This window comes from Betta splendens, chromosome 9 (assembly GCF_900634795.4).
Source record: "Betta splendens chromosome 9, fBetSpl5.4, whole genome shotgun sequence".
NCBI classification, from domain to species: Eukaryota; Metazoa; Chordata; class Actinopteri; order Anabantiformes; family Osphronemidae; genus Betta; species Betta splendens.
Window position 1 is genome coordinate 6,206,415 of NC_040889.2, and position 27,105 is coordinate 6,233,519.

General features: G+C 42.6%; 1 protein-coding gene across 5 annotated transcripts; it reads left to right on the plus strand.

The window, feature by feature from the left end:
• Positions 1-3,787: 3,787 nt before the first annotated feature.
• On the plus strand, positions 3,788-19,160 carry LOC114862675 (NACHT, LRR and PYD domains-containing protein 12-like). 5 transcript variants are annotated; one of them, XM_055511709.1, is made up of 12 exons: positions 3,793-4,125; positions 5,363-5,460; positions 5,852-5,950; positions 8,430-8,662; positions 8,840-10,649; positions 11,855-12,028; positions 13,641-13,814; positions 16,080-16,253; positions 16,776-16,949; positions 17,329-17,502; positions 17,889-17,935; positions 18,056-19,160. In XM_055511709.1, the coding sequence occupies exons 1-12, from the start codon at positions 4,108-4,110 to the stop codon at positions 18,583-18,585; spliced, it is 3,705 nt and encodes a 1,234-aa protein (XP_055367684.1). In that variant the 5' UTR covers positions 3,793-4,107; the 3' UTR covers positions 18,586-19,160. The 5 variants fall into 5 exon arrangements, with proteins under 5 accessions (XP_055367685.1, XP_055367684.1, XP_055367683.1 ...); XM_055511708.1 differs by having other exon boundaries at positions 3,794-4,125; positions 5,360-5,460; positions 8,843-10,649; XM_029163246.3 differs by having other exon boundaries at positions 3,795-4,125; positions 5,360-5,460.
• Positions 19,161-27,105: the final 7,945 nt, after the last annotated feature.

The window sequence follows — 27,105 nt, forward strand, 5'->3', positions numbered from 1 at the left end:
CAGGGTGAGAATGTGGGCGGTGCGGTGGGTAGCACTGTCGCCTCACAGCAAGAAGGTTCTGGGTTCGATTCCCGGAGGCGACCCTGGTGCCTTTCTGTGTGGAGTTTGCACGTTCTCCCCGTGTTTGCGTGGGTTCTCTCCGGGTTCTCCGGCTTCCTCCCACAGTCCAAAGACGTGCATTAGGTTGATTGGCTTCTCTCCATTGCCCGTAGGTGTGAGTGTGTGTGTGAATGGTTGTCTGTCTATGTGTTGCCCTGCGATGGACTGGCAACCTGTCCAGGGTGTACCCTGCCTCTCGCCCGTAGCCAGCTGGGATAGGCTCCAGCACCCCCGGGATCCCGCACTATGGAGTTAGTGGTTAAGAAAATGGATGGATGGATGGATGGGTGGGAATGTCGCAAACTCGGGTATTGGGACCCAAACGCACAGCGTGGACTTGAGTAAAAGTAAGTCGTTTAATTGGGTCGAAGTCAGACAGGCAATGGTCATTCACAGCGAAGGCAAAACAGGTACAGGCACTTCCACCACCACTTAAACTGTCAGGGCTCACCGCGAGCAGACAGGGATGACGGACCCAAACGCACAGCTCAGGAGACAGGATCAGTGATGAACAGAGTTTATTCAACATTACCCAAGAACGGCAGGCAGTAGTCAAAAACTGAGGCAAAGCAAAGCACAGTCAGGGCAGGCACAAGTCAAAACAAAACCAGAAAACTTACTTGGATACGGATGATGGGTCTGACAACTGCGCACACGATGAACAACTAACTGACAGAGAACCAAAGGATGTGCAGGTGCTTAAATGTAGGGAGGTGATTGATGACGAGACAAAGCTGGTGATGACGTGACAGGAGACAACAGTGAGCTAGGCAAGATAGGACAGAAGCGGAAGTGCATGAAAATAAAACAGGAAGTAAACACATGACTAAGTGAACCAAACTAAAGCAGACAGGAACCAAGGCCGGGAACAACAAAATAAGACAGGAAATGAACATGACAAACCAGAAAACACAGAAACAGCCCAGGTTCATGACATAAACAATGGCTCTTTTAAGAGCCACACACTGAACTGAAGAACAATAGACATGTTTCTGATGTGCTTATGCTCAATTTTTATTTTACTTTCTCTACTAATGTGGGATTCTATGAGCTTTGAGTCATCTTTTTGAAGACTTCTGGGTGGCCATATGCCTCCATTGTGTCCCATAGATAGTCTCTAGATATATAATTAAAAACCTTTTCTTTGATCTAAGCCAGAGATGTAAAGGGTCTTCTTCTGGTTTATGGATTGTTTCTCCCAATATGCTTTATTGTCCCACATCATCCTCCCTTTAATTGCACATGTTTGTTCTTTCTCTATAATTATATCTAAACGTTATTCAGTCTTTTCATTATGATTCAGGATTTATAGTCAGTTTATGATGTTCAACATGTCCACATTACACTCTTTCCCCCTTTTTTTAAAATCAGGTTACACATGAGCTCATCATAAAAACTCGAGCCCATTTGACCTACTTTCAATCCCTCGTTAAACATTGTTGTAGGAAGGTTAGTGACCTCTGAAATGTGGAGTTGATCAAATTCTGTTAGTAAACCATCAGGACCAGGACTTTTGATTCAGTTACTTCATGAGTGGTAATTTCCCCGGCTAGACAGTTGTTAGTTGTGGACAGCCATAGACGGGGTGACAATTTCCGGTGCCAACGCCGGGATCCTATGAACCAGTGTTCTTTTCTCTGCCTCCAGTCGTTGCAGGGTGGTGGTTGCTGCTCTGCTGCTGCTCCTAGTGCTGCTCACAGACCTCTGTTCATCACCAGCAATGCTACGAGTTGTGAGCTGGCCACCGGATGCAGCCCTGGGTTGCCACACGCACTTCTATGACTGAATCGTCTGAGCTGAATGATGAGAGGGACGTCTGCCGACTGGGAGCTTACATTTAATCTCGGTGGGTCCTCCAAAAAGTTACACCCTGAAGAGGGAGGAATAAAATGAAGCACCTTCAATACGGACTTCAACTTGCATCGTCTTTATGACAAGTAAAGTTCCTGACCACAGGCACAACCAGTAGAATCGCAGATCGCTCAAACAAGTTATTTACAACAATAATGTACATCAACCACGCACTCTACCCATTGGTACATGTTTATCCTACTCTCCATGAATTTTGTGACGTTCCTCCTATTACATTAACTGGTGACCACTTCCCTGTTTGAAGCAGGAACCAAGCTCCTTATCTGTCCTGTCAGTGTGTTGTCGTTTTTACACATTAACAGTCTTTACAGGAAATAATGTTTGACCGTTGTCATGTTGTAGTTAGTGAAGCAGCTGAAAGACAATGAGGACTGAGTGAATCTGCTCCCATGTGTTATTAATAAAATATTAAAGGTCAAACCTCTGGATTTTGTCTGTGGAGCCTTGTCTGAACGTAACAGGTGTTGCTATAAAAATATTGACTAGGTTAAATTAGCTAAATGAGTCTCTGTGGAATTCTCTCCCTGCGTCTGTCACACAAACACTAATGCACATGTAAAACTCTGAAGTCAGCAGATGGTGAGTTGATCTCCAGTTTGTGACAAGGACAAAGCTGATGATGATCTTCTGTTGACAGATGCCATTAGAGCTGGATGTTCTTCCTGTGGTTGGATCCTTGGAGCCGTCTGGAGAAACTCCAACGTGATCCAGGTCCAGTGTTTGAGTCACCTCAGCTTGTTTCTGTCAGAAGATGATTCTAACATTCATAGACTTGAGGAAACAACCATGGTGGAGTTACTTTCACTGACTCTAGCAGAGAATGTGCTGTGGTGCTGCTCCATGGACAACATTTCCTCTTTGACTTCTCACTTTCCCAGTCGGCTCCTCGGCCCCTTCCTACATTTAGTAAGAATCAAACCACACTCCACCACAACACAAGAACTTCAATAGTTTTACAGTACATGCTCTATTGTTTGTTCGTACATTGAAACCTCCGCTTCACTGATTTCTTTCCTCTTCCTGGTAAATATTAGAGTTTTAGTTTTTACTACTGAATCTTTAAATCCCCATAAATGTGACCATTCCCCAACCACATTCACTGCCTCTTGTATCTTTTGTTTAAAACATTTGATGTTTCTTCATCTTTTCTGCAGCGCTCCATCAAATAAACAAGAATCAGTTTATATAAAAACCTAATTTCTCCAGATAGAAACAGTAGTGGATTAATGCCACCAACCTGAGGGAACATTATCTACCAGATACTTTACAGACACAGACTTCCACCTCTGATGTGAATAAATTTGTTAATAACAAATCTTTGTTCTTCCTGAAATCCCTATTGTCTTTACTTTAATCAAGAGTCCCTCCTTTCAAACTATCATGTTCTTTCTCACTGCCATAACTGATTCCTTCTATCATACATACACTCGGGTCCATGGAGCCTCTGTCTCCTGATTCCTCTGATAACGGGACAGACTTCCCTTTGTTTCCAGGTAACATGTCAGTCTGTCAGGGATCATTCTGTCCTTTAGCTGATTTAGATGTGATGTCAGAGCTGTTGGCCTCTAGTTTACAAGTCATGATGGATTCTTCCCTGGTTTCCTAATAGGAATAATCTCTGCTTCCTACCATCCAAACCCTGATAGTGCTCTTGTCATTTATTGACAGTTAATGAAGGATCCATAACATCACCAGCATCAGCACTTCTCTCCAGAACTCCAGCATGGGCTGTTCTAGTCATCCTTCTTTCTTTGTCTTACTGACTGTCGAACCTTAGAGAAACTTGATGGTGTTTTGGCATAAACGTCGCCATCTGGTGGACAATGTCAGTCATTGACGCATGGGTTCATACTGTAGCAGAGGAAAGTTTGTGTGACGTGCAGGGAGTTTTGCCTTTATTATATAACAGAGGAGTTGAAGGAAACACCGAACATATTTACTTCGGAATATTGTTTAGTTCAAGTGTTGAACGTCGTTGAAGGTCCAGACATCAACTTCTAGTTTAATAAAAGGCCCGTGACGGCATGACGCCGTTAAGCGGGGGAGGGGCCAGTGAAACTGAAAGCAGGCCTAAGTTTAACTTCCTCGTTTAGAGAAAACAGGACAGAAGGGGAGAAAAATGAAACACCAAAAACAATGAGAAAAGTTGAGGAGGTGAGTGTTTAACAACATTACTATTACTGAGTCTGTTTGTTAATGTAGAGGAAGAAGAGACACGATCCATCCATCCATCCATCCATCCATCCATTTTCCAAACCGCTGAATCCCATATGTGGGGTCGCGGGGGTGCTGGAGCCTATCCCAGCTGGCTATGGGCGAGAGGCAGGGTACACCCTGGACGGGTCGCCAGGCCATCGCAGGGCGAGACACGATCCACTTCTGTCAAAACGAACACTGCGGTAAACCACCGCGGTCAAATGAGCCGCTGCCTGCGTTTCCGTGGTCAAATAAGCCGTCGCTATTTTCGAGGTGCGCGATTTGTGCGATAGTTACGGTAACAGTACTGCTATCACAGAGAAGAGCGGAGACACTCACTCAAATGAGCAACTGAGGCGATATTAGGGTTAATGTCGTAAGGAGACGAAGCAAATCTAAGAAATTATGGAATATTCAGTGAATATTTTAAAAATATTCACTGCATATAAATAAAAATATAAAATAAAAATAGCGACGGCTCATTTGACCACGGAAAAGCAAACAGCGGCTCATTGTGACTCCTCATGTGAGGAGTTAATGGTGTTCAGGTTCTGGCTCTGGTTGTTATTTCCTGTCGGTTTTCTGAGTTTTCCAGTTACCACGTGAACTGGAGACCGACTGGTCGCTCGTGGTTCAGCTGTTGGAAGCAGGAAGCAGCTTGTTGGCTTCTCCGTCACTACAGTATCTAAACAAACTGATGTAAACAGTGTTTGGAGCCAAACTAGAATCAGTCCGAAGCTGTTTGAACGTTGCTCCTGTTGTAGTTACAAAGGAAGCAGCTGAAATAAACCAGGACTGAGGAGCTCTGCTCGTGAACTGATCCCATCTGTAACACGTCACTTACTCAAACTTGTGCATCACATCTGTAACACGTCACTTATTAAACTATTCTGCATCACTACGTGAGTTGAACTCTTGATGTCAGACAGACAAAGCAGCCTGTGAGCGCAGTGGCTGTATTTAAAGAGTTCACTGTGTGATACTGTTTGTCACATGATAGAAAACTGTAGAGAAGCAAAGTGTTCAACATGAGTCAGTGACTTTAAAAGCACAACTTGAAACTCATGATTCAGATCCATCCAACATCATCCTATTAAACAAAGGCACAAAGTCAGTGTGTGAGACTCTGGACTCAGATTCACTTTAATACAAGTCACAGCAGGTGTTTAGCTCTGGATCTGTGGCTTTTCAGAAGATGAGTGATTGTGTGGACAAAGAGGATGGAGCAGAGTTTCCAGAATCCAGATGTGAGCCTTCATCATTCAGTCCTGAACCTGGAGTCTCAGACACAAAGTAAGAACTTTTCCAAACTCACTGACATGAATCATTGTTAGCTTATTCTCTGATCCTATAAACTGACTATATGAATTTCTATATGAACCCGACTGTGATCATCCAGGGTGTTTATGTTCTTCTGGATGAACTTCAAGTGTGCAGACGTGATAATTTAGATGAACAATGTAAGAACTGTTGACATACAGAGAAATCATTTCTTGGGTCTTAGTGTCTCTGACAGCTGTCGACCACAGAAAACAGCTGGAATCTGATCTGAGAACTGATTCAAAGTGTGAAACATCCTGATGGTCTGCAGCAGTAGTAGTTTGTGTTCAGAGCCGTAGAAATTACTATGTTCAGAGAATTGATCAGTGACTGATGTGATATGAATGAAAACATGTGTTTGCAGAGTAAAACCTCCAGGACCCAGTTGTCTGTCTGTGAAGAGTGACCGGTCCAAAGATCAGCCTGAGAACTTCAGTAATGAACCTGGAGCCTCAGACACAAAGTAAGAGACAGTTTAGTTTAGTTTTAGAGTGGCCTAAGCCACTGATCTATTCTATGTCTGTTGTAGGGTCATCTCTGATCTTATGAAAGGAACGTGTTAGAATGACCGTTTAGAGGATGGAGACACAGTAGGCTTAAGGCAGAGATAATGTGAAGAGGTGTTTTAATTTTTCCCGGTAGCAACATAATATTAAAGCAAAATAACAAAACTAAAATAAACATTAAGATGCAAACAGGCCACAGCCCCTGCACAGAAGCACAGCACCCCCCAGTAATGAGAAGACCGTGCTTTGATTCTGTGCCTGCCCTGTCCAGAATCGTCCACCGGCTGCACAGGGGAGACCTAAACACAAACAAAACCACACAAATACATAAAAATAATACAAACACACGCACTAATCAATAATCTGTGCTGTTACTCCCTTCCTATTCCAATAATCAATATTATAACTCCAAATTAAACCAAACCAACTGCAAACTACCCTACTTTCAATCAACCATTGGCTGAGGCCAAAGCTTTCAAAGTGGCGCCCGACTGAAGGGTTTCTTTCAGCCACACCAACAGGAGCACATGAGGTAAGTCACTCTGTGTTCATCTGATGTATCCAAACCTGTAAAATAAAACAAGGCAAACTATGGCTGTGGTAGTGATGGGCAGACCACACGGAACAGTGACATCTGGTGGTGCACTGCAAGTATATCATCTGCTTCAATCAGCCTCCCTGTCCTTGCTGTACTTCAATATGTACATAATAAAAACTGTAAAACAAAACAATTTGTGATCATTTTGTGATGAAGTGAGAAGTGCTTGTGTTACATTGTGAATAATAGGTATAAAGTTAGAGGGGGTGTGCCTGTGAAACAGGGCCAAGCTAAAATCCCTACATGGGATATATTTCACGGATTTTTATTTAAAAACAGGATTTAATCAACAGTGCTTGGCTTCAGCCTGTTTCGTCTTTGGCTGACGGCTTTGTCAGCCCTGGAGAAAATGGACATCTGAATACATGTGTTACCAGAGTTATGCCAGCTGTTATTTTTTCATTTCTGAGTCATTTCAATTACCTTTACTGCCAAATGTTACCACAATCGGATGAGTGTGACGGCTCAATAATTTTCAAGTTAACTCACAGACTTTTCCTAAAGTAGAAACATTACCAAGAGTGCAGGAACATTTACCATGTAAAAAGTGCAGGAACCTTCAGTCTGAGTAAAGTTAGGCATTATCCTCTATTTACAATAGGCTTCACTTCACACCTGTAAAGAACTGGCTCATCAGTTGAACAAAGGACTGTGAGAAGGTGTGAAGACCATGTCCCCCATGAAGGACATAAAATGTAGAAGCTCCTTGAGAATTATTTCTGCTCTAAAAGAATGTACCCAACTTTCAGACAACTTGGTTTAGAAAATGGTCAAATTAACTGGATGTTTATAAAATCTGTAAATAAAACTTGTTAAGAAGAAGGGTTAAATTTATGGCTTTGTTTAAAAACTGTGGGTGGGAAGTTGTGTGCTTGAACCACTAGGCTCTTTGAAGTGATGGATCTCTGAAGAATCTTCTGTTTATGATCCAAGTAGCCAGATGTTGGTCCACGCCTGCCACCTCCAGCTTCCCCCTCAGCAGTGATGGCTGGATGGTATTGATAGCGCTGGAGAAGTCAAAAAACATGACTCTCACAGTGCTTCCAGGGCCCAATGCTGCAGGTAGATGATGGCATCATCCACCCTGATGCCTGGTCGATATGCGAACTGCAACGGCCCAGAGTAGAGCTCACCTTGGTGCGGAGGTGACTGAGAACAATCTTCATCAGATGAGAGGTTAAGGCGATGGGTCTGAGGTGGTTCAGCTCTTTAGGACTTTTGGAACCTGTACCAGGCAGGAAGTCCTTCAGAGTACTGGTACACTCTCCAGGTTTAGGCTCAGATTGAATATAGAGAGGATCACCTCACTGAGCTGGTCTGCACACTCTGAGGAGCCTGGAGCTGATGGTATGCTGCTTTCTTGGTTGTTAGCCTCCTTAACCCCCTCCTAACCTGGTTCAGTGTGAGGCAGAGAGGGGTGGGCGGTGGTTGGTCTGGAGCTGTAGGTTGTTGGGGGGGTCCATTGTTTTACAGTGCTGAGGTCTGAACAGGTGCAGCTGGGAGGAGACACCAGGACTCATGAGGTGTAAAGAGGGGACCGTGTGGTTAGAGACTGGGGACTGGGCAGAATCAAATCTATTGAAGAACAGATTTAGTTCATGTGCCCAGGCAACCATTTCCAGCCTCACCATGGCCTGAAATATGTTTTAGTCCCCACAATAATGGTTTTATCACAAAAGAGCTGCAGGAAGTGCTGAGTGTGTATAAATCCCAGCAGATCAGTAAATGTAAGACAGGAAAAGCAGCTGATAAGTGTTTGTGCATCGGGAGAGTTGAAGTCATCTGAGCTTCTACAGTGTTGGACTCATCAGTTAGGTTCTGAACTAATGTGTTGACAGAAAGAAGAGAAGTCATGTTCCTGTGGAGGAGCAGCCGTCCTGCTGTGTTATGTGTCAGGTGGTTCTGAAGGATCCAGTCTCTAGCAACTGTGGACACTGGTTCTGCAGACAGTGCTTCACCTCATACTGGGACCAGTGTGTACCATCAGGTGACTCTTCCTGTCCACATTTTGGGGAACAACCCAGAACCAGATCTGAACCTCTGACGGGCCATCAGACCAGCACTGTCCAAAGTAAGACTGAACATGTGTTTGATGATGTCACCATTTAAACAAGACTGACTTGATACAATCATTGTTTTTCTGTGTATTTTAAAAAAAATCCCACATTTCTAAATCACTGAATCATTTGTGGGTCACAAACTTAACAAGTGGGTCTTTTAGTTCAGTCTCTGTGGTTTCTTCTTTCAGCAGATGTTGCTCTGCAGGAGGCTTTAGATGAACTTAAGCTCAGTCTGAGGAGCAGATGTGAACATGTGACTGAAGGAGGTGAAACAGGAAGTGGAGTCCTCCTCACCAGCATCTACACTGAGCTCTACATCACAGAGGGGCAGAGTGAAGAGGTGAACACCCAACATGAGGTGAGGCAGCTGGAGACAGCTTCCAAGAAGAAGACCCTCCATGAGTTCCCCATCAAGGTCCACGACATCTTTAAAGCCTCCTCTGATCCACACAGACCCATCAGACTGGTTTTGACCAACGGTGTCGCTGGCATTGGAAAAACCTTCTCTGTACAGAAGTTCACTTTGGACTGGGCCGAGGGCCGGGAAAACCCAGACGTCAGTATTCTGGTTCTGCTGTCGTTCAGGGAGCTGAACCTGATCAAAGATCAGCAGCACAGTCTTCTCACGCTGCTCCATGTTTTCCATCCAACGCTCCAGAAGGTCCCAGCAGAGCAGCTCTCTGTCCTGAAGCTTCTGTTCATCTTTGACGGCCTGGATGAAAGCAGACTCTCACTGGACTTCAGCCACAGGAAGGTTGTGTCTGACGTCACACACAAGTCATCGGTCACCGTGCTGCTGACCAACCTAATCCAGGGGAACCTGCTTCCCTCGGCTCTGGTCTGGATCACGTCCCGACCCGCAGCGGCCCATCAGATCCCTCCTACGTGTGTGGACAGGGTCACAGAAGTACGAGGCTTCACCGACGCCCAGAAGGACAAGTTCTTCAGGAGGAGATCCAGCCACGAGCAGCTGTCCAGCAGAATCATCTCACACGTCAAGACGTCCAGGAGCCTCCACATCATGTGTCAGATCCCAGTGTTCTGCTGGATCACTGCTACGGTTCTGGAGCACATGTTGACTACAGAGCGGATGAGAGAGCTGCCCAAAACCGTGACGGACCTGTACTCACACTTCCTGCTGGTCCTGACCAAGAGGAAGAGGAACAAGTACCATGAGGGACATGAGACCAGTCCACAGGAGCTGACGAAGGCTGACAGGGAAGTTCTCCTGAAGCTGGGAAGACTGGCGTTCAAACATCTGGAGGAAGGAACCATCATGTTCTACCAAGAAGACCTGGAGCAGTGTGGTCTAGACGTCACAGAGGCCTTGGTTCACTCAGGAGTCTGTACTGGGATCTTCAGGAGAGAGAGTGTGATCTTCCAGAAAACAGTCTACTGCTTTGTTCATCTGAGCGTCCAGGAGTTTCTGGCTGCTGTTCACATGATGTACTGTTACACCAGCGGGAGGATGGAGGAACTGGACAACTTCCTGGAGGAGTGTCTAGAGAAAAATCATAACTTTGGACATGATTTTTTGTTGTATTATATCCTTGCTCAAACCATGTATAAATCCCTCCGTAGTCCAAGCGGCCACCTGGACCTGTTTGTTCGCTTCCTTCATGGCCTCTGTCTGGAGTCCAACCAGAAAATCTTAGGAGGTTTGCTGGGTCACACAGAGAACAGTCCACAAACCATCCAGACAATTATCAACAGCCTGAAGGAGATGGACAGCGATAGAATCTCTCCAGACAGAAGCATCAACATCTTCCACTGTCTGATGGAGATGAACGACCACTCAGTCCATCAGCAGATACAAGAGTTCCTGAAGTCACAGAACAGATCAGAGAAGAAACTCTCCTTGATTCAGTGCTCAGCTCTGGCCTACATGCTGCAGATGTCAGAGGAGGTTCTGGATGAGTTGGACCTGATGAAATACAACACAACATGGGAGGGACGACTGAGACTGAGCCCAGCTGTGAGGAACTGCAGAAAGGCTCAGTAAGTCCAACATTATACAGCAACATGAAGCGGAAGCCTCAGTATTAAAGAGAAATACACACAGAATCTAAAAGTTCACAGAGTGAAAACATACTTCTAACTACTGGTTCCTAGAAAACGTCTTTGTTGAAGATCAGATCAAAGCAGCTGTAAAGTTAGTAAACATCAGGATCTTCTGTCTTTCTTTGCTTGATGGAGCTTTAAGTCGAATCCAACAAAGAACCTTTAGCTCTGAAGAGTTTCTGCTAAAACCTTTTGACAGTTGATGTTTGATCACAGCTGACGGTCGTTTCTTTTAGTGGATGAAGCATCTGGAACATGTTTTTATGATCTGTCTTTGGTTCTTCTGGTTCTGTCCAGACACACGTTGGTTCTAATCTTTGGGATCTGGTGGAACCAACAGAGCTCCACACTGAAATGTCTTCATGTGATTCTGCTTGTTGTTTTTTCCAGCTCATTTGTCTCTTTTCTACCTGCTCAGCCTATGTGATCAGAACAGAACACATGTGCTGAGTTACTGCATCAGCAGCTACAGTCTGTGTGTGTTTACAGCTGAGTCTCTGCTGGAACAAACCAACCAGATAAAAAGCAACTTCTCATCAGACGCCATGGAAACAAGTGTGAGGTCAAAGGTCAGTCCTCCCCAGAAAAAAGCAGCAGACTTGGGAGAAAACTACAAAGTGAATAAAGAGACAAACTCCTGGACTCTGAGTGTCTGAATGAAACTATCTCCACCATCATGTGTTTGCTCTGACTTGAAAGGTTCCAGTCTGGTGTTTTCCCTAAAGGAGAAGCTTCTGTTACTAGGTTCAGGGCACATGCAGGCCTTTGACCTGTCACTTCTGAACTCTGGATTAGAACCAATAGAAGCTTCAGATCCACTGGTTCTAGTGTTGGTTCAATACGAGGCATGAAGAGGAAACAGAGGCGAAGGAACACATCCAGTTGATATGAGAGCATCTACAGCCTCCATCATATTAAACACATCACAGCTTCCTGTCACCACAACTGGACATGTTGACATTGCAGTGATGTGACAGACGCTTCTGTCCAAACTATCTGTTCTTCATCACATCGATCATGTTGACATAAGGTTCACACACACACTTTGTGATGGTTGAGTCCAACTGAGCGACAGCTGCTTCAGAATCAACATTCATTAAGTCACTTCACATTTATAGACCTTATATTTTCTGTTATCACAGACTTTCTGGCTGTGGACTCATAGAGACACACTGTGAAGTTGTTGCCTCAGCTCTGAAGTCCAACCCGTCACATCTGACACATCTGGACCTGAGTAACAACAACCTGCAAGACGCAAGCGTGAAGGTTCTGTGTTCTGGACTGGTGAGTCCTCACTGTCGACTGGAGACTTTGAGGTCAGTGTTTTTCCTGGTTCATATTTTTCAGCTTGTGACTTGAATCTAGAGACTTATACATGTACACTTATGTATTAGTTTTTAAGTATTACTGTATATTCTTGAAAAATGGTATTTCAAGTGGTTGTGTTTTGTAAAATAAACATAACTCAAATATGCTCAAACCTATACTATGTGTAAAAAAAAAATCAAACCAAATAACCTTTACTTGAAATCTATGAATTTGGTTGGTCAGTAGTTTTTGTCATCAGATTACATTAGGTTAATGCAATTTTACACATAATGCTTGTGCTTTGGTCAAATACCTGATTTACAGGTAATGAGAAATTTCATATTAGCATTAACTATGTCATTAGTTTATGGTTATGTGAAATTATTGATTATATTGATTCCCTTGGAGTGAACTAGGCTTGAACTGCAACCTTCTGCTTCTCAGCTAAAGCTGTACCCACTGAGCCACCTAACTACCCGTGGGAGTGTGGAGGAGTTAGTACTTTATTGCTAAAGCAAAAACAATAAAGTACTGTGTGTATGTTTATAATGTATGTTTTCAGTGTTCATAAATAATCAACCTCATATATTTAAACTTATATTCATATATCATCATGAAAATATGAGTAGTCCTCTGGTGGCTCTTTAGCACTTTAGTATTAGCCTGGGAAGCAAAAGGTTTCTGGTTTCTGGAATCAGAATTTGTACAAAAACAAGGTTTATGTGTAAAATTGCATTCATTGCATGTAATACTTTATTTAATGGCATAACCCTAACCTACCTGAAAACTTTACATTAAATGTCACCGCTTAACTATATTTATTTGTGATAAAATTTACAGGTAATTAAATTACATAAAGTCCAAGTTTTAGGCATGATTATTTTTTGAGTGTGTCAGAAACCTGTAGGAAAAATTGAAAGTTTTTTGTGAATCTATAATAATCTATGAAGCTCATGAACAAATGTTTGTGACGTCTTTTTCTTTAAATGTGACACAGCAGCAGAGACTCAGAGTAAATCATGTCTCCACATGTTTGAAGGATCTTTAGTGGCGTCTGATTCGTCTCCATAAACAGGCGACACTTCAACCTGTATGTGATGCTTCCTGTCAGACAATGATGTCACTTTGTAGAGACACGAGCAGGAAACAGGAGCATGAATATGAGGCTGCAGACATGTTGCTAAAGAAGGTTCTAGGTTCCATGTAGAACCAAAGGAGAGAACATCAATCTGACTGGGATCAGTTCTAAAGATTAGTCACTTCATCAATAGTGGTCAGTTTGGAGTTTGATCCGAACATTAGTCTGAACATTTTCCATCAGACAACACAGAATAGTTCAGATTTAGAGAGAAGACGATGAATGAAAGGAACCAGATAAAGTCTTTGATCCAAAATGTCTGGTTTTCTATTGGTTTCAGCAGCAGCTTGTGAATCATTGCTAACATTAGCAGGTGTATGAATGTTGTGCTGACATGTGGATGATGTGTAGAAGCTGAGATGATGATGACACAACACCACAAGCACAAAGTCACTCTGCTCATTTTAGACTAAACATCAGTGATCAGGACAAAACTGACTCATTATTAATGCTTTGATCCACATCTTTGATTCTTTATTCAGATTGAGTGGCTGCAGTTTGTCAGAGATCAGCTGTGATTCACTGGGTTCAGCTCTGAAATCCAGCCAGTCACATCTGACACAACTGGACCTGAGCTTCAACAACCTGCAGGATTCAGGAGTGAAGCAGCTGTGTGGTTTTCTGGAGAGTCGTCACTGTCGACTGGAGACTCTGAGGTCAGACTCTATGTTTTAGTTCTGTGTGAACATAATGTGATGTGAACTGTGGCAGGTTTATCATGAGGTCAAATCACCTTCAGGACTGATCACATTCAACTGTTCAACGACTGAAATGAAGGAAGTAAAAAAGTGTTGACAATGGTTTAAAAAGAGAAAATGTAATTTAAATGTTTGATGTTTGTGACTCTTTGAACTGACTGAGACTAAATGAAGATGTAACCCACCTCAGCGCTTACTGTCCAGGATAATAACTGAGTGATACAGGTATCGGTTTCTTGGTATGCCAATTATCATGTGGACCAGTGAGTCAGAAGTCTGAGTTTGCTCTAGGAGAAAGGGGTATCAGCAACGTGCATTGAGAGGAAGAGTAAAACTCTGGCACGCAGATGCAATTTTTTTATGCACTGTATTAAAACCACATCAATGACACATTAACGGCAGTATGAGACATTTTTCTACCAGTAACACAGAAACATCCTACTCCAAGTCACAATTGGTGGTTTTGGGTGGCTCGCCACGACCACTGGAGTTCCTCTTTATCTTCAGGACCAAGAGGAATCCCAGCAGACGAGATCTTTACTTGATCCTCAGAGTAAGGAGATCCAAACAAGGGAAAGAAAAAGACCCGGCCTAATTAGGCCAACAGAGGGTTACAATAATGTCCACATAACAATCATAACCATTCTAGTTATTTATAAATCAGACTGAACATGTCCCTCAATATTTACATTTGACAAAATGGTTAAACGGCTATACACTTGCCACATTCTATCACTAAAATAAAACAAAGAGAAGAAAACGTATTTAACCATCTTAATATAAACGGTCTTCCTTTTCATATACACACACACACACACATACATACTCGTAACGCCCATGAATTTAGCATCTTTAGCTCTCTATTCCAAATCATAAGTAGCATCCGCACATTCCACCCTTCGATATTATTAGTAACAGCATTTTACTCACCAGAGGTTCAAGCATCACACAACACACACACACGCTTCGGCACAACTGCACATCACAAGGCCCTCAGCAATCCAGGTGTCGCTTTCAGATGAAACAGGAACACCGGAGTTCAGAAATACATCGTGTCAAGCTAGCGCTAGCAAAACCCATGCGGCTGCCAGTCCAAGCTAGCGCTACAGCGGCTAATGATCATAACTTACTCCGTTGTATCTTTGGCACGACGCTCTGTCCGCCAGCGACTTCACAGCCGAAGAGACTATGTCCCACGCTGATTATGACCACATTAGGTCAAATTAATTGTCTCTCTTACACGTAGAACTAACACTCTGCAGCAAAAGTTAGTGTGTAGCCACCTTGACTTTGGCTTGGCAGAATGACCCGTATCACGTGACAACGTCCGATCGCTCACACCGTATCTCATGAACCCCTCGTATTCCCGTTTCAAGTGGGTTTGCTGAAAACTTATTCAAAGTGGCCAAAACGTTTTTTCTTTTTTATTTTTAAAGACGTGATAACTTTTGTACGTTTGTTTACATACACCTACATGTTTGTGCATACATGTTGAATTATTCACAAATACAATTTATTACCTTTTTTCTTCTCTACAGGGTTCTTTTTTTCTTTTTTTTTCAATTAACCATATTGATCCATTTATTCCCTTCACTAATCAATTGATAAGCTGAACCGCTATTCAACCCTGGTAACCTTGGTTACAAAGACACTTGTATAAAACAGCTACAAAGAATCTGCTTGGAGCAAATAGAAGCAGGAGAGACTCAGCAGCAGCTTTAGAACAGGACACACAAACTAAATAGTTGAGTGAAGCTCATTAATGATCATCAAACACCACAGACAGTGGGTGATGTTTGATCGAAGGAGGAGCAGAGAAGAGGAAATGAATCTTAGCAGCATCACAGAACCACCATCACCTGCAGCAGGAAGCACAGCTGTTCCAGAGGAGTGAAGAAGGTCAAAGGTCACTGACAGCTTGGATCCTATGGAGACACTTTGGTCCACACTAAAGCATGTGTGGAGTCAGTGCCTCTGTTCTCTGCTGATGACGAAGCCTGAAGTTCACTGGTGTTTATCAGAGTTTAGACAGAAACATTTCAGTCAGGATCATGTTGTTGGTTCTGTCTCCATCAAGACGACACGGAACAAACCAATGAATCACAATAAAGACACAAATATGTTGTTGAAGAATCTGAGAGAAATTCATGACGACACCATGAGACAATGATTGGTTTCAACTGACTTTGTTTTCTACTGTTTCATGTTTGATCATTTATTCAGATTGAGTGGCTACAGTTTATCACAGATCAGCTGTGATTCTCTGGTCTCAGCTCTGAAGTCCAACCCAACACATCTGACAAAACTGGACCTGAGTAACAACGACCTGCTGGATTCAGGAGTGAAGCAGCTGTGTGTTTTTTTGGGGAATCGTCACTGTCGACTAGAGACACTGAGGTCAGACTCCATGTTTTAGTTCTTTAGTGAAGACAGTTGTCTTCAGATGATTGTTGAGTTGAACATGTTCTCAGTGAGTGTGAGACACATGACAGAACAGGAGGAGAAACCTCTGCTCAGCAGAACCAAACTGTTGCTTCACCAACCTTCTCTTTAAATAAATACATGGTCTGAGAAGATGAAGCCACATCCAGGTGAATGACAGCGTCTGAGCTGTGAGATTTACTAACCATACATTTAACATGTGATGAGAAAGTTTCTCCTCTGTCTCTGTCCAGTGTCTGAACTCAAACACAGAGAAACTGGAGGTTGAAGCTGCCACTATTAAGTCGGAGTTTGTGTTTGAGAGTTTAGACAGGAACATTACAGTCAGGATCATATTGTTGGTTCTGTCTACATCAAGACGACATGAAACAAACCAATGAATCACAATAAAGACATGTGTTGTTTAGAAAATCATGACGACACCATGAGATACTGAATGGTTTCATTTCCATCTTAACCCACATCTTCATCTTTCAGACTGAGTGTGTGTGACCTGTCAGAGAAAAGCTGTGAAGCTCTGTCCTCAGTTCTCAGCCCTCAGTCATCTAGTCTGAGAGAACTGGACCTGAGTAACAACAACCTGCAGGATTCAGGAGTGAAGCTACTGTCTGCTGGACTGAAGAGTCCTCACTGTCGACTGGAGACTCTCAGGTCAGGATTCATGAAGCTAAAGATCATCTAAGAAATGTACAGAACACTCACACTCACATTTTCTGTAAAGTCCTTTAATGAGCTCAAACTACAGAACCAAGTTAATAAACTGTGGAGGATCAATAAACTCTTCACATTTCTGTGTAAACTCTTAATCAGATTTTAAATGAGATGTGAACTGATTTCAACTCCTCCACCTTTGTTTTACTGGTTGTTCACCAGGTTTGTCAGTATCTGATTCCATTGCTGATGATCAGATCACATTTTAAGCAGGAACCTATTAAACAGTTCTTAGTGTTTCTCTCCACTGTAGATGATCAAATGTGCCTCTAATCCAAACTGTAGTATGTAAGTGTGCTTTAACATTGTGTGTGTTCAGGCTGTCAGGCTGTCTGCTCTCAGAGGAAGATTGTGTCTCTCTGGCCTCAGCTCTGAGCTCCAACCCCTCCCATCTGAGAGAGCTGGACCTGAGCTACAATCATCTAGGAGACTCAGGAGTGGAGCTGCTGTCTGATGGAGTCAAGGATCCACACTGGAGACTGGACACTCTCAGGTATGGACACAACTACACACAGTGTCTGATGGAGGACGAAGTAAGGATGTGGGGGTTTATGAACTTAGATCCCAACTTGGAGTGTGTGATCATAAACACATTCAGACTTTGCTTCCTGTGGTGTCACATCAGTTTGGTGGTGACAGAGTGAGACTGAAAGCAGGTGTCTGACACCAAAAGTGATGAAGTGAAATAGAGAAGTCAAAGCTTTTCTCCACGTCAGCTTCTGCTCCGTAGATTCCAAGATAAGGATCCAACTCTTTAGTTGTTGCTGAATGTCCATCCCTACAAACAAGCCTCCATCTGAACACAATCCTACAACAATGTGTGTGTTAGAGCCATGTAATGTCCATGTCTGCATGTCTCTGACCCCCTCCTCCTTTCAGGGTGGAGCCTGGTGGAGTCCGATGGTTGACACCAGGTCTGAGCAAGTGTAAGTGTGTTTTTACTGAGATCATTCAACATTCAACCATCTTCAAACTTTCATGAGTCATCATCAAACTGATGATAGATCAATAACTGCAGCTGGATTGTGTCTTGTTCTCTCCATCAGATTTCTGTCAACTCACCATCGACACAAACACAGTGAACGGGAAACTACAACTGTCTGACAACAACAGGAAGGTGACATGTGTGGAGGAGGATCAGTCGTATCCTGATCATCCAGACAGATTTAACGTCTGTCCTCAGCTGCTGTGTAGTAATGGTCTGACTGGTCGCTGTTACTGGGAGGTTGAGTGGAGAGGAAGGGTTCATATATCAGTGAGTTACAAAGGAATAAGTAGGAAAGGAGACAGTGAAGACTGTGTGTTTGGACAGAACAATCAGTCCTGGAGTCTGTTCTGCTCTGATGTTTTTTACTCTGTCACACACAATAACATAGTAACATTCATCTCCTCCTCTGTGTCTCACAGAGTATCAGTGTATGTGGACTGTCCTGCTGGTTCTCTGTCCTTCTACAGTGTCTCCTCTGACAAACTGATCCACCTTCACACCTTCGACACCACATTCACTGAACCTCTTTGTCCTGGGTTTGGGTTCCGTTCTCCTGGTTCCTCAGTGTCTCTGTGTGATGTGTCGTAGTGAGAGTTTGATCCTGTCAGAGAAACGTTGTCACCGTTGAACATAGTTCAGTCTGTTCACGTCTGTCTCGTTTTCAGATTCATGTATTAAACCAGTTTCTTTCTGAACCAGTTCTAAATGATTCCTTGTGAACTTCTTCCTCTTCCGTCCTTTAAAGATGGAAGCTCTGATTATTCCAGGATGACTTTTTGTGAAGTTGTTTTCCAGTGAATTTCAGGATGTTTCAGTTCAACATGTGACAAACTGTGACAGAGAACAATCACTGAGCTGAATTAGTGATAAGCTTCCAGATGATTGTTGAATGAAAACTGTTGATTGAATGTTTCTGATCATTTTCTGTCCCTTTAGTAGAAGAGAGCAGCTCAGCCTCACATTAAAGTGCTTCATTAACCTTTACCTGTAAATAATCACTTGTTATAATCACAGTATATAAATGTCAATCACTTTGAACTATGATTATATTATAACAATCATCATGATGTAACATGAGTCATAATAGATTCAGAGTGACATGATGAACCTCCACATTATGTATATACTGAAATAATAATGTAATAAAATCTCACCACGTCTGGTTCAGAGTATTTCTGATTTACTTTCCTCTGACACAATCTGGGTGTTCTGTCCCAGTTTCCACCTGCTCTTTCTCTTCATCCTGCTTTTCTGTAAGTGTCCATCAGTCTGACATAAGTGACTCCCAGCTGGGCTCAGCTGTTCCTACTTCTCTCTCAGGCTGAAGATCCTATTCACATTCACCCATCAGCTGAAGCTGTTAGTGCTTTTCCATGTTAATTTATCTGTTGGACCGATCTGTCTGTCAATGTCACGCTCCTTCCTTCGCTCACTCGTGAACAAGACCCCAAGATACTTGAACTCCTCCACTTGGGGCAGAAACTCTCATCCAACCTGGAGAGAGCAAACCACCTTTTTCCGGTCGAGATCCATGGCCTCAGATTTGGAGGAACTGATTCTTATCGCAGCCGCTTCAAACTCAGCTGCAAACTGCCCCAGCGCACGTTGGAGGTCCTGGTTTGATGAAGCCAACAGGACAACGTCATGTGAAAAATGCAGAAACGCAATCCTGTGGTGCCCGAACCAGACCCCCTCCAGCCCCTGGCTGCATCTAGAAATTCTGTCCATACAGTAAAAATAACGAACAGAACCAGTGACAAAGGTCAGGCCTGCCAAAGTCCAACATGCACTGGGAACAGGTGTCAAGAATACTAATATGTTTAAATGAGTAAATGTTCCAGGCTCACTGGGTATTTGCTCAGTTTGTTTCTTTAGCTGGAGAAGGTTGAAATTGCTGCTGCAGCTACACTGGATGCTGATTAAAGTTTAGTAATGAAACAGTAAATCAAACCTGATTGACACTAAATACACGAGTATGACAAAAGAAGAGCGTGTGTTTATACTGATGCACATGTCATGTAGTCCACTAATAAAGCTGTTTTTCTGCTGTGTTGCTTCTTCTGTTTGTATGTACACTGCCCCTTGCTGGCCAAGATAGATTACAACAGCACTGGATTAGGAAATATACATGTATCCTATTCCAATTTTACAATCCTGAGTCTACGTATATTCCAATATCACAATCATTCACTGAAGGTGCTGTTTTTTTTTACTTTTTCCCCTCCATCTGCCTGCCTTCCTGTGTGGTTTGCAAGTGTCCTCCGCTCACTTCTCACTGTATGCGCATGTGTTTACTGTATTTAATCTGCATAGGGGAACAGAGTCATGGTCACAACCAAGTTTATTTACACTGATAAAGTATGTTTTGGACAGTTGGGAAAATATTAAACAGACTCAACACATGTTTCTTTCTTGCTCATTTCAACAAGTGGGACCAGCCATAGCTTTGTACTGGTCTCCCTTCCTCAGCCACACAGTGCAGAAGCCGTGATTTGCGGACTGTTGTGGGAAAAATTGTGTCTTCCTTATTTCTATGCAGTTATTATATGATTTATGACTTATGTTCTGCAATTAATATCTTATGTTTTGTCTTACTGTATGCATTTGACATTTGACCTACATTGTTCAATGGTTGTCTCTGCCTGATAGACTCTCAACTCTAGCTCCCAAACCCAAGGTCGGGGAGTTGTGTCTCTGTCTGTTGAGACTTGGTGCTCCTTTCTCACAGATAGTTGGACGTCAGTGATGCAGGTGTGAGAATGTAAATATCTTCACACACACTGCGACAGGAAGGAGATGGTGCATGTAATTTGATTGGGTTAGAAAGACATTCCACCCTAGTCGGACAGAGAAGCTAAAAGGCAGAAACAACTTGAGGATCGTGGGCTCTTTGCATCACACCTTCGTGGTGTGTGCACTGATCTCCCCAGCTGGTTTTTGGTTTGTTGATGTGCACGATCAACATCCATGCTTTTTATTTGCTTTCCCCATTATTTTTATTTTCTTTATTATTTCAATAAATCTTTCTTTATGGAAAATTTCCACCACACGGACAACTTGATTTTACTTTTCCTGCAGACTGATTCTCTGGCGACTCCCAGATCCCATTTATGCCACGGCATCTGAGTAAATAGCAAATGTATAAATAAATATAACAAGTAATATAAATAATAATACATTTAAGTAATATATTTACACAATACAGGTTAAGCTTATACCAAGGTTTTACTATTTATTTTACTATTAAGGTCCAGTAACTGGACTGAGTCAGGAGTCTAATTCCTTTAACCCACTACAGGTTCTGTTTGTCTGTGTCTGTATTTAGTTCTATGAACTTATTGAACTCCCCGTCTTTCAGATCTTCCAGAATGTGTAACAGCTTCTCTGATGTCATTGCGACTCCCAGAGAATATTGGCAGTGATTTTATGTTGATTTTTTTTCGTATTAGCCTTTTGGGCCCCAAGCCTATTTTCTGGAAAATGGGTATCGGTGCATTCAAATGAGTTTATCTCTGCAACCATAATGTCTGTTTGAATGCAATTAATGTCATAATATAAGGGACACTTGTGAAATCTGATATAAGGTGTAAATATTAGTTGATGATTGATGTGATGTTTATGAAATACAAAATTAAATTTTTTCTGTTTTGTCTGATGAGAAATGCACTTTTAGGATGAATATCTTTGTACATAGAGGCCTCAGCAACTTCTAACCTCCATATAATCATAGCACAGTTAGTGAACATCAACTAAGTAAAACATGGTTTAGATAAAATTAAGCAGAAGACAAAATTATTATTAATGCAAGAAGTCAAATGAGGTCTGTGTTTTCTAATTTCTAATGTTTTTCCACTGCTTTAGCACCTCAGATAGCAATAAAAGTGTTCAAAACATACCCAAATAATGGTTATTTACAAATATCTACTAAATATATGACAGTTCTGCCTCTTCCAGTCGTTTAAATATGTCATTCATCTCCCCCTAGTGGCAGGTGGCAGATAAATTGCTCATTATCTTTCCATCTTGGTAAGGGTCATTTGACTCCTTAGAAGCTATGCTATTGGCCTAATACTACCAACACGGGATTGGCAGCATAACCTGTCAGTCACAGTCGATCAAACGTTGCAACATAAAGCTGGTGCTGTTTTTAATTCAGTACCAAGATTTGTCCTCCGGGGGCCCAAACCAGTTTGGGCTCAGCTTTGAGTTTAAAAAAATCTTAAAATAAATTTTCTGCTCATCAGGCATTGAATGATCATCAATCAGTGTGAACAGAGTTCAGAGTTTTAGTAGTTGATCAATCTTTTTCCAGATTCCTCCAGAGTCTGGTTCGGAGCAGGTCTCAAGTTCAGTGTTACTGTCCCATCATTGGCCTATCTAACCACCAGAAATAGAAGAATGTTTGTTTCTCCAGAAGAAACGTATGTAAACCATCTCGCTGGAGCAAATTTAGGTTCAGTCAAATGTCTCAGAAAAAGCTATAAAGCTTAATGTACTTTTGGGCCCAGTTAATATTCCTGAGAAATATTTGCGGAACCATATCTATGTACAACCTTTTCAATATGGTAAAAGTTCCAACAGTGATACTTCTAATTACATACAATCCTACATGTTCTGTTCTATTTATTAGCCTAATAAGATATGATAAGATACGTTTTAAAAAAACAACAACTGAGCAATAGTGACAGGATAATAATAATAAGAAAACCTCTAATAGTTCTACGGTGGGGAAATTTCATCTCACAACAGCACAATAAATGAAAAGTACAGAAATAGAATTAAATTAAGTTGAGTTGGCACAAAAACAAAAACTATACAGGTGGGCAGAGTGAGTATGGAGTCATAGTAAGGGTTATTCTATGTTGCTTAAAGGGGGTTGATCATACTGCTTTTCACACTAAATAATATTGGACTTCAATCTATGGATAAGGTGTCTGTAAGTTTTTATTCCATAAAGGTCTGTTGATCGCCCACACTGCCCTATCAGTGTGTGGTTTTCATTCACCCTCAGGAAACGAGCTGTTTTAGAGGCTTGCCGCAGGCGAAGCTGCTTGTCACACCTCTACTGTACATGTATGCGGAAGAGAATGCTTTCAGTTCCTTCGGTAGTGAAGTCCAAGTACATTTATTTAATCCAAAATCCAAAATCATCTGACCCTGAAGCTGGAGAGGAGGCTGCTGAAGTCATTACACTTTAACTGGTGCCTAGCGTTTACTAATGCTAACACTTATGCTACAGTAAATGGCCTATGCAGCTTGAATATGTACAATACGACTCACCTGGTTAATAGAAAACACTGCTTTAGCTTACATTATACAAATAAATAAACGTTTGAGAGCACAGCTGAAATAAAATAAATGCATTTTACTGTTTTTGTCTTGCATGTGCTTCTGCTCTGACATAAAATTATTTAAAACATTGCTTTAATATTTAGAGTAATCACTGCATGACATACCTGGGAACAGGCAAAGCATTGGTTCAAATTATATATTGACCTAACGCATCTTTACTACTTTTAGGTATGATTATTATATATACAGTATGTACAATATTATGAGTCAATTGGGTTGATTGCAGGAGCATGTTTATGTTCATCTTGATAAACCTGCCAGTAATATGTGTCTGTATCTGAAGTTGTTACAGCTATCTAGTCTACAGAGGCTAGTGAGCTGGTGCTGGGGATTCCTGGGGTGAAGAATCTGAGTTGTCATCTCTTCATGCGTGTGGTGTGTAAATCAAAGCAGGAGTTTCCTGATGGATAAAACACTAAAACACTTACTGTATGTTGTATTTATAGTAGATCACCTGTGGGATAAGTCATGATCTACCATTTGAGCAGAAATGTCTTTTTTGTTTGTGCAATACTCATCAAGAAAAATGTTGGGCATCCTAGTGTTAAGCAATTGAATTAGAATTCAAGCTTACACATACTTTTTTCATATGGTTCGTTCACCTTTATAGCTAACCATATTAGAAAAAAAACATGTAGTTTCAATACTATGTTTTCATGAATAAAAGTGTTTTACCCTCATAAAAACAGAGTTCATAGAATAGTCAAAGCCAACTTTATTGTCATACAGAAAATGCACCAGTACTCCAAAGCTGGAAGAAACTGTTATCTTCAAGTTTTGGTGTGTGTTTAAACACCAAGAACAAAACAGTTTCTATGAGAGGACTTGGGCGTCGTCATGTTTGTCTGCTCACCGTGAGTGAGAGGGAGATAATGGTGGAAGTCCAGTTTTGGTTTGGTATCATCGTGGGGGTGGTAGTCCAGGTTTGCTGGGAGTAGCCATATGACTTTACAGTATATGGGGGGGGGGGTCGGAACCGGACTTGCTTTGACCCCTTTGGATGAAAAGCGCAAAATGTGAAAAAGGAGGAAAATGCACTTGTACCATACTACCATACTCAGTGTGTGTAAACATGCCCCATAGAGTCATACAGTAGGAACTTAAGATTTTGCATGATCGGTCCCCTTTAAATATAATCTATAAGTATTGCACAGTGTACATTTTTTACATAACCTCTGATGCAGTGGGTGAGTTATCAGTTGTGGTGTGGGAGGTAGTTAACGGTGTTGACTGTATAGTCGGATCGCAGCAGGTAGGAAAGATCTGCTGAATCTCTCCTTCACACAGCGAGGGTGGATCAGTCTGCTACTGAAGCTGCTCTCCAGAGCAGACAGCGAGTCCTCCAGTGGGTGAGAGTCCTGGTCCAGGATGGATGTGAATTTAGCCAGCACCCTTGTCCGGAGTGCAGCCCAGAGATGCCACCACAGAGCCATAGAAGGTCTTCAGGAGTGGCCCCCTCACTCCAAAACGTCGCTGTTCGGTCCCGTACTTTCCCTTCAGTTTTGCTGCTGGTGCGTCTTTACGAGGCTCCGCGGCTTGACTCACGCACGTGTTCTATTTCAAACACGTTTTATGATTTCCATAAAACATAAAAATAAGACGTGGGTAGCAACGAACAAGTTTCTAATGAACTGGCTTCAGCATAGCTCCACATAATACCACTACATTGTGTGGACTTATTATCTTCTTGTACTGTTTAGCGCTAGCTTAGCTTGTTCTGCCAACTAGTGGTATACAGTTTACATCCATCCATCCATTTTCCAAGCCGCGTATTCCCTAATGCGGGGTCACGGGGGTGCTGGAGCCTATCCCAGCTGGCTATGGGCGAGAGGCAGGGTACACCCTGGACGGGTCGCCAGTCCATCGCAGGGCAACACATAGACAGACAACCATTCACTCACACACTCACACCTACGGGCAATGGAGAGAGTCCAATCAACCTAATGCACGTCTTTGGACTGTGGGAGGAAGCCGGAGAACCCGGAGAGAACCCACGCAAACAAGGAGAACGTGCAAACTCCACACAGAAAGGCACCAGGGCCGCCTCCGGGAATCGAACCCAGAACCTTCTTGCTGTGAGGCGACAGTGCTACCCACCGCACCACTATGCGGCCCAGTTTATTACATATACTGATCATATTACTCTTATCAACACAAAGCCTTTTCAGGTTTTTGTTTTATTGTCAAGTAAAGTATACTTGCATATTTCCACTGTAGGATAAAGATGAAGAGACCACTTCTGCTGTTACAGAATTGGACAGTGCTGCTAGAGCCATAGAGGCCTGATACACACTATATAAAGTGCATGACCCCTTTTAACATTAGGGAGTAACAAATTGTCGTTCTTTCACAGAACATTCCTGGGGATTTAAATGCAGATGAGGGTCCATCTACCTCATCACCAAGTCTAAGCAGTGTAAAAATCTGCCTGCAGTTATATTTGCATTGCATAATATTTAATGTTTAATTTTATAACATGAAAACTTTCCCTTTTTAATGCCTTCATAGTTGCCAGCAAAAGAGCTGTATAAGGTCCATCTTCGACAACAAATACTGGAGAGTCGCCTTAAGGTTTGGACTTTATCTGAACATTAATGTTACAGTTTGAAGTGTGGGTGTGTGAAGCAAAGTAAATAATATTCTATTTTATTTTTTAGGACATGAAGAAATGAAGAGCACTTTTGTTGCAAAAAACTTTGATTCTGACAAATCATGTGTCGTAAGAGTCTTCCATCTCTGTGGTATACTTGGTTTACTACTGTAGGTCCTCTTCATCAGGACAAGGAGGGTGGCTCGCTCCTTGTATCGTGGCAATGTTGTGAATGCCTGTGGTCATTTCCACCTTGGCTCGTGTTCTGCTGTAGGCCTGGTTGAACCGTGTCTGGGGTCCAAGCTCAATAATTAATTAATTAATTAATAATTAACTGGAGCAAGGCCCACAGTCTGGGCAGCAGGCGAGCTAATGTCTACTGCAGGTATCTCTCGCACTGATGGCACACATTGTTTGTTTTGCAGTCCTTCTTGCGCAGACAAATTTGATACCTTTCCTTCTTGCCTTTTTTGGCCCAGCCGCTAGCAGCAGAAGCTATAGCGTTGTCCTCTTTGTCCCTGTCATCATTGTCACCCCAGACGAGGTCGGCTGTGAAGATCTGCTGCTGCTGCTGCTGCTGCTGCTGCTGCTGCTGCTGCTGCTGCTGCTGCTGCACCCGTCTCCCTTCGGAGGAGGAGGACGGTGATCCCTCACGGTTCCAAACCACCTTCTGAAGCGTCCGCATGAGCGAGAGGGAGGGAAGCTAAGACGCCTTCTCCGGATAAGATGGGTCACGAGCGCCTTTCGCTGCTCTACTGTAGGAACACCCTCCTCTTGCTGCAGTTTCCGGCATCCAGTCTGGCTGGGCCTCACGCCACAGGACAAAAGTGTTGTAGCAAGACACATTGGGAATGTTGTGAAACATGGTCACGGACCATCTCTTTTTCCTGCAGCTGAAGGTTCCTATCACCTTGTCCAGGTTCCTCCTCCTGCTTCTCCTCAGCATGTACTGTCTGAAAGGGCAACGACCTATGAATCGCCAAGAAAAAAATGGCATTTTTTATAAATGTGTCAGTGTGCAAGTGCATTTTATCTTTACCTCTGAACGGAACCAATTGCTCGTTCACAGTCACATTAGGACCCGGGTCATAGAGGCTAGGCAGCCGTTCCACACACACGTCCCACACTTCTCTCATAGCTCACGGGTCATGTCTGGCTCAAATATC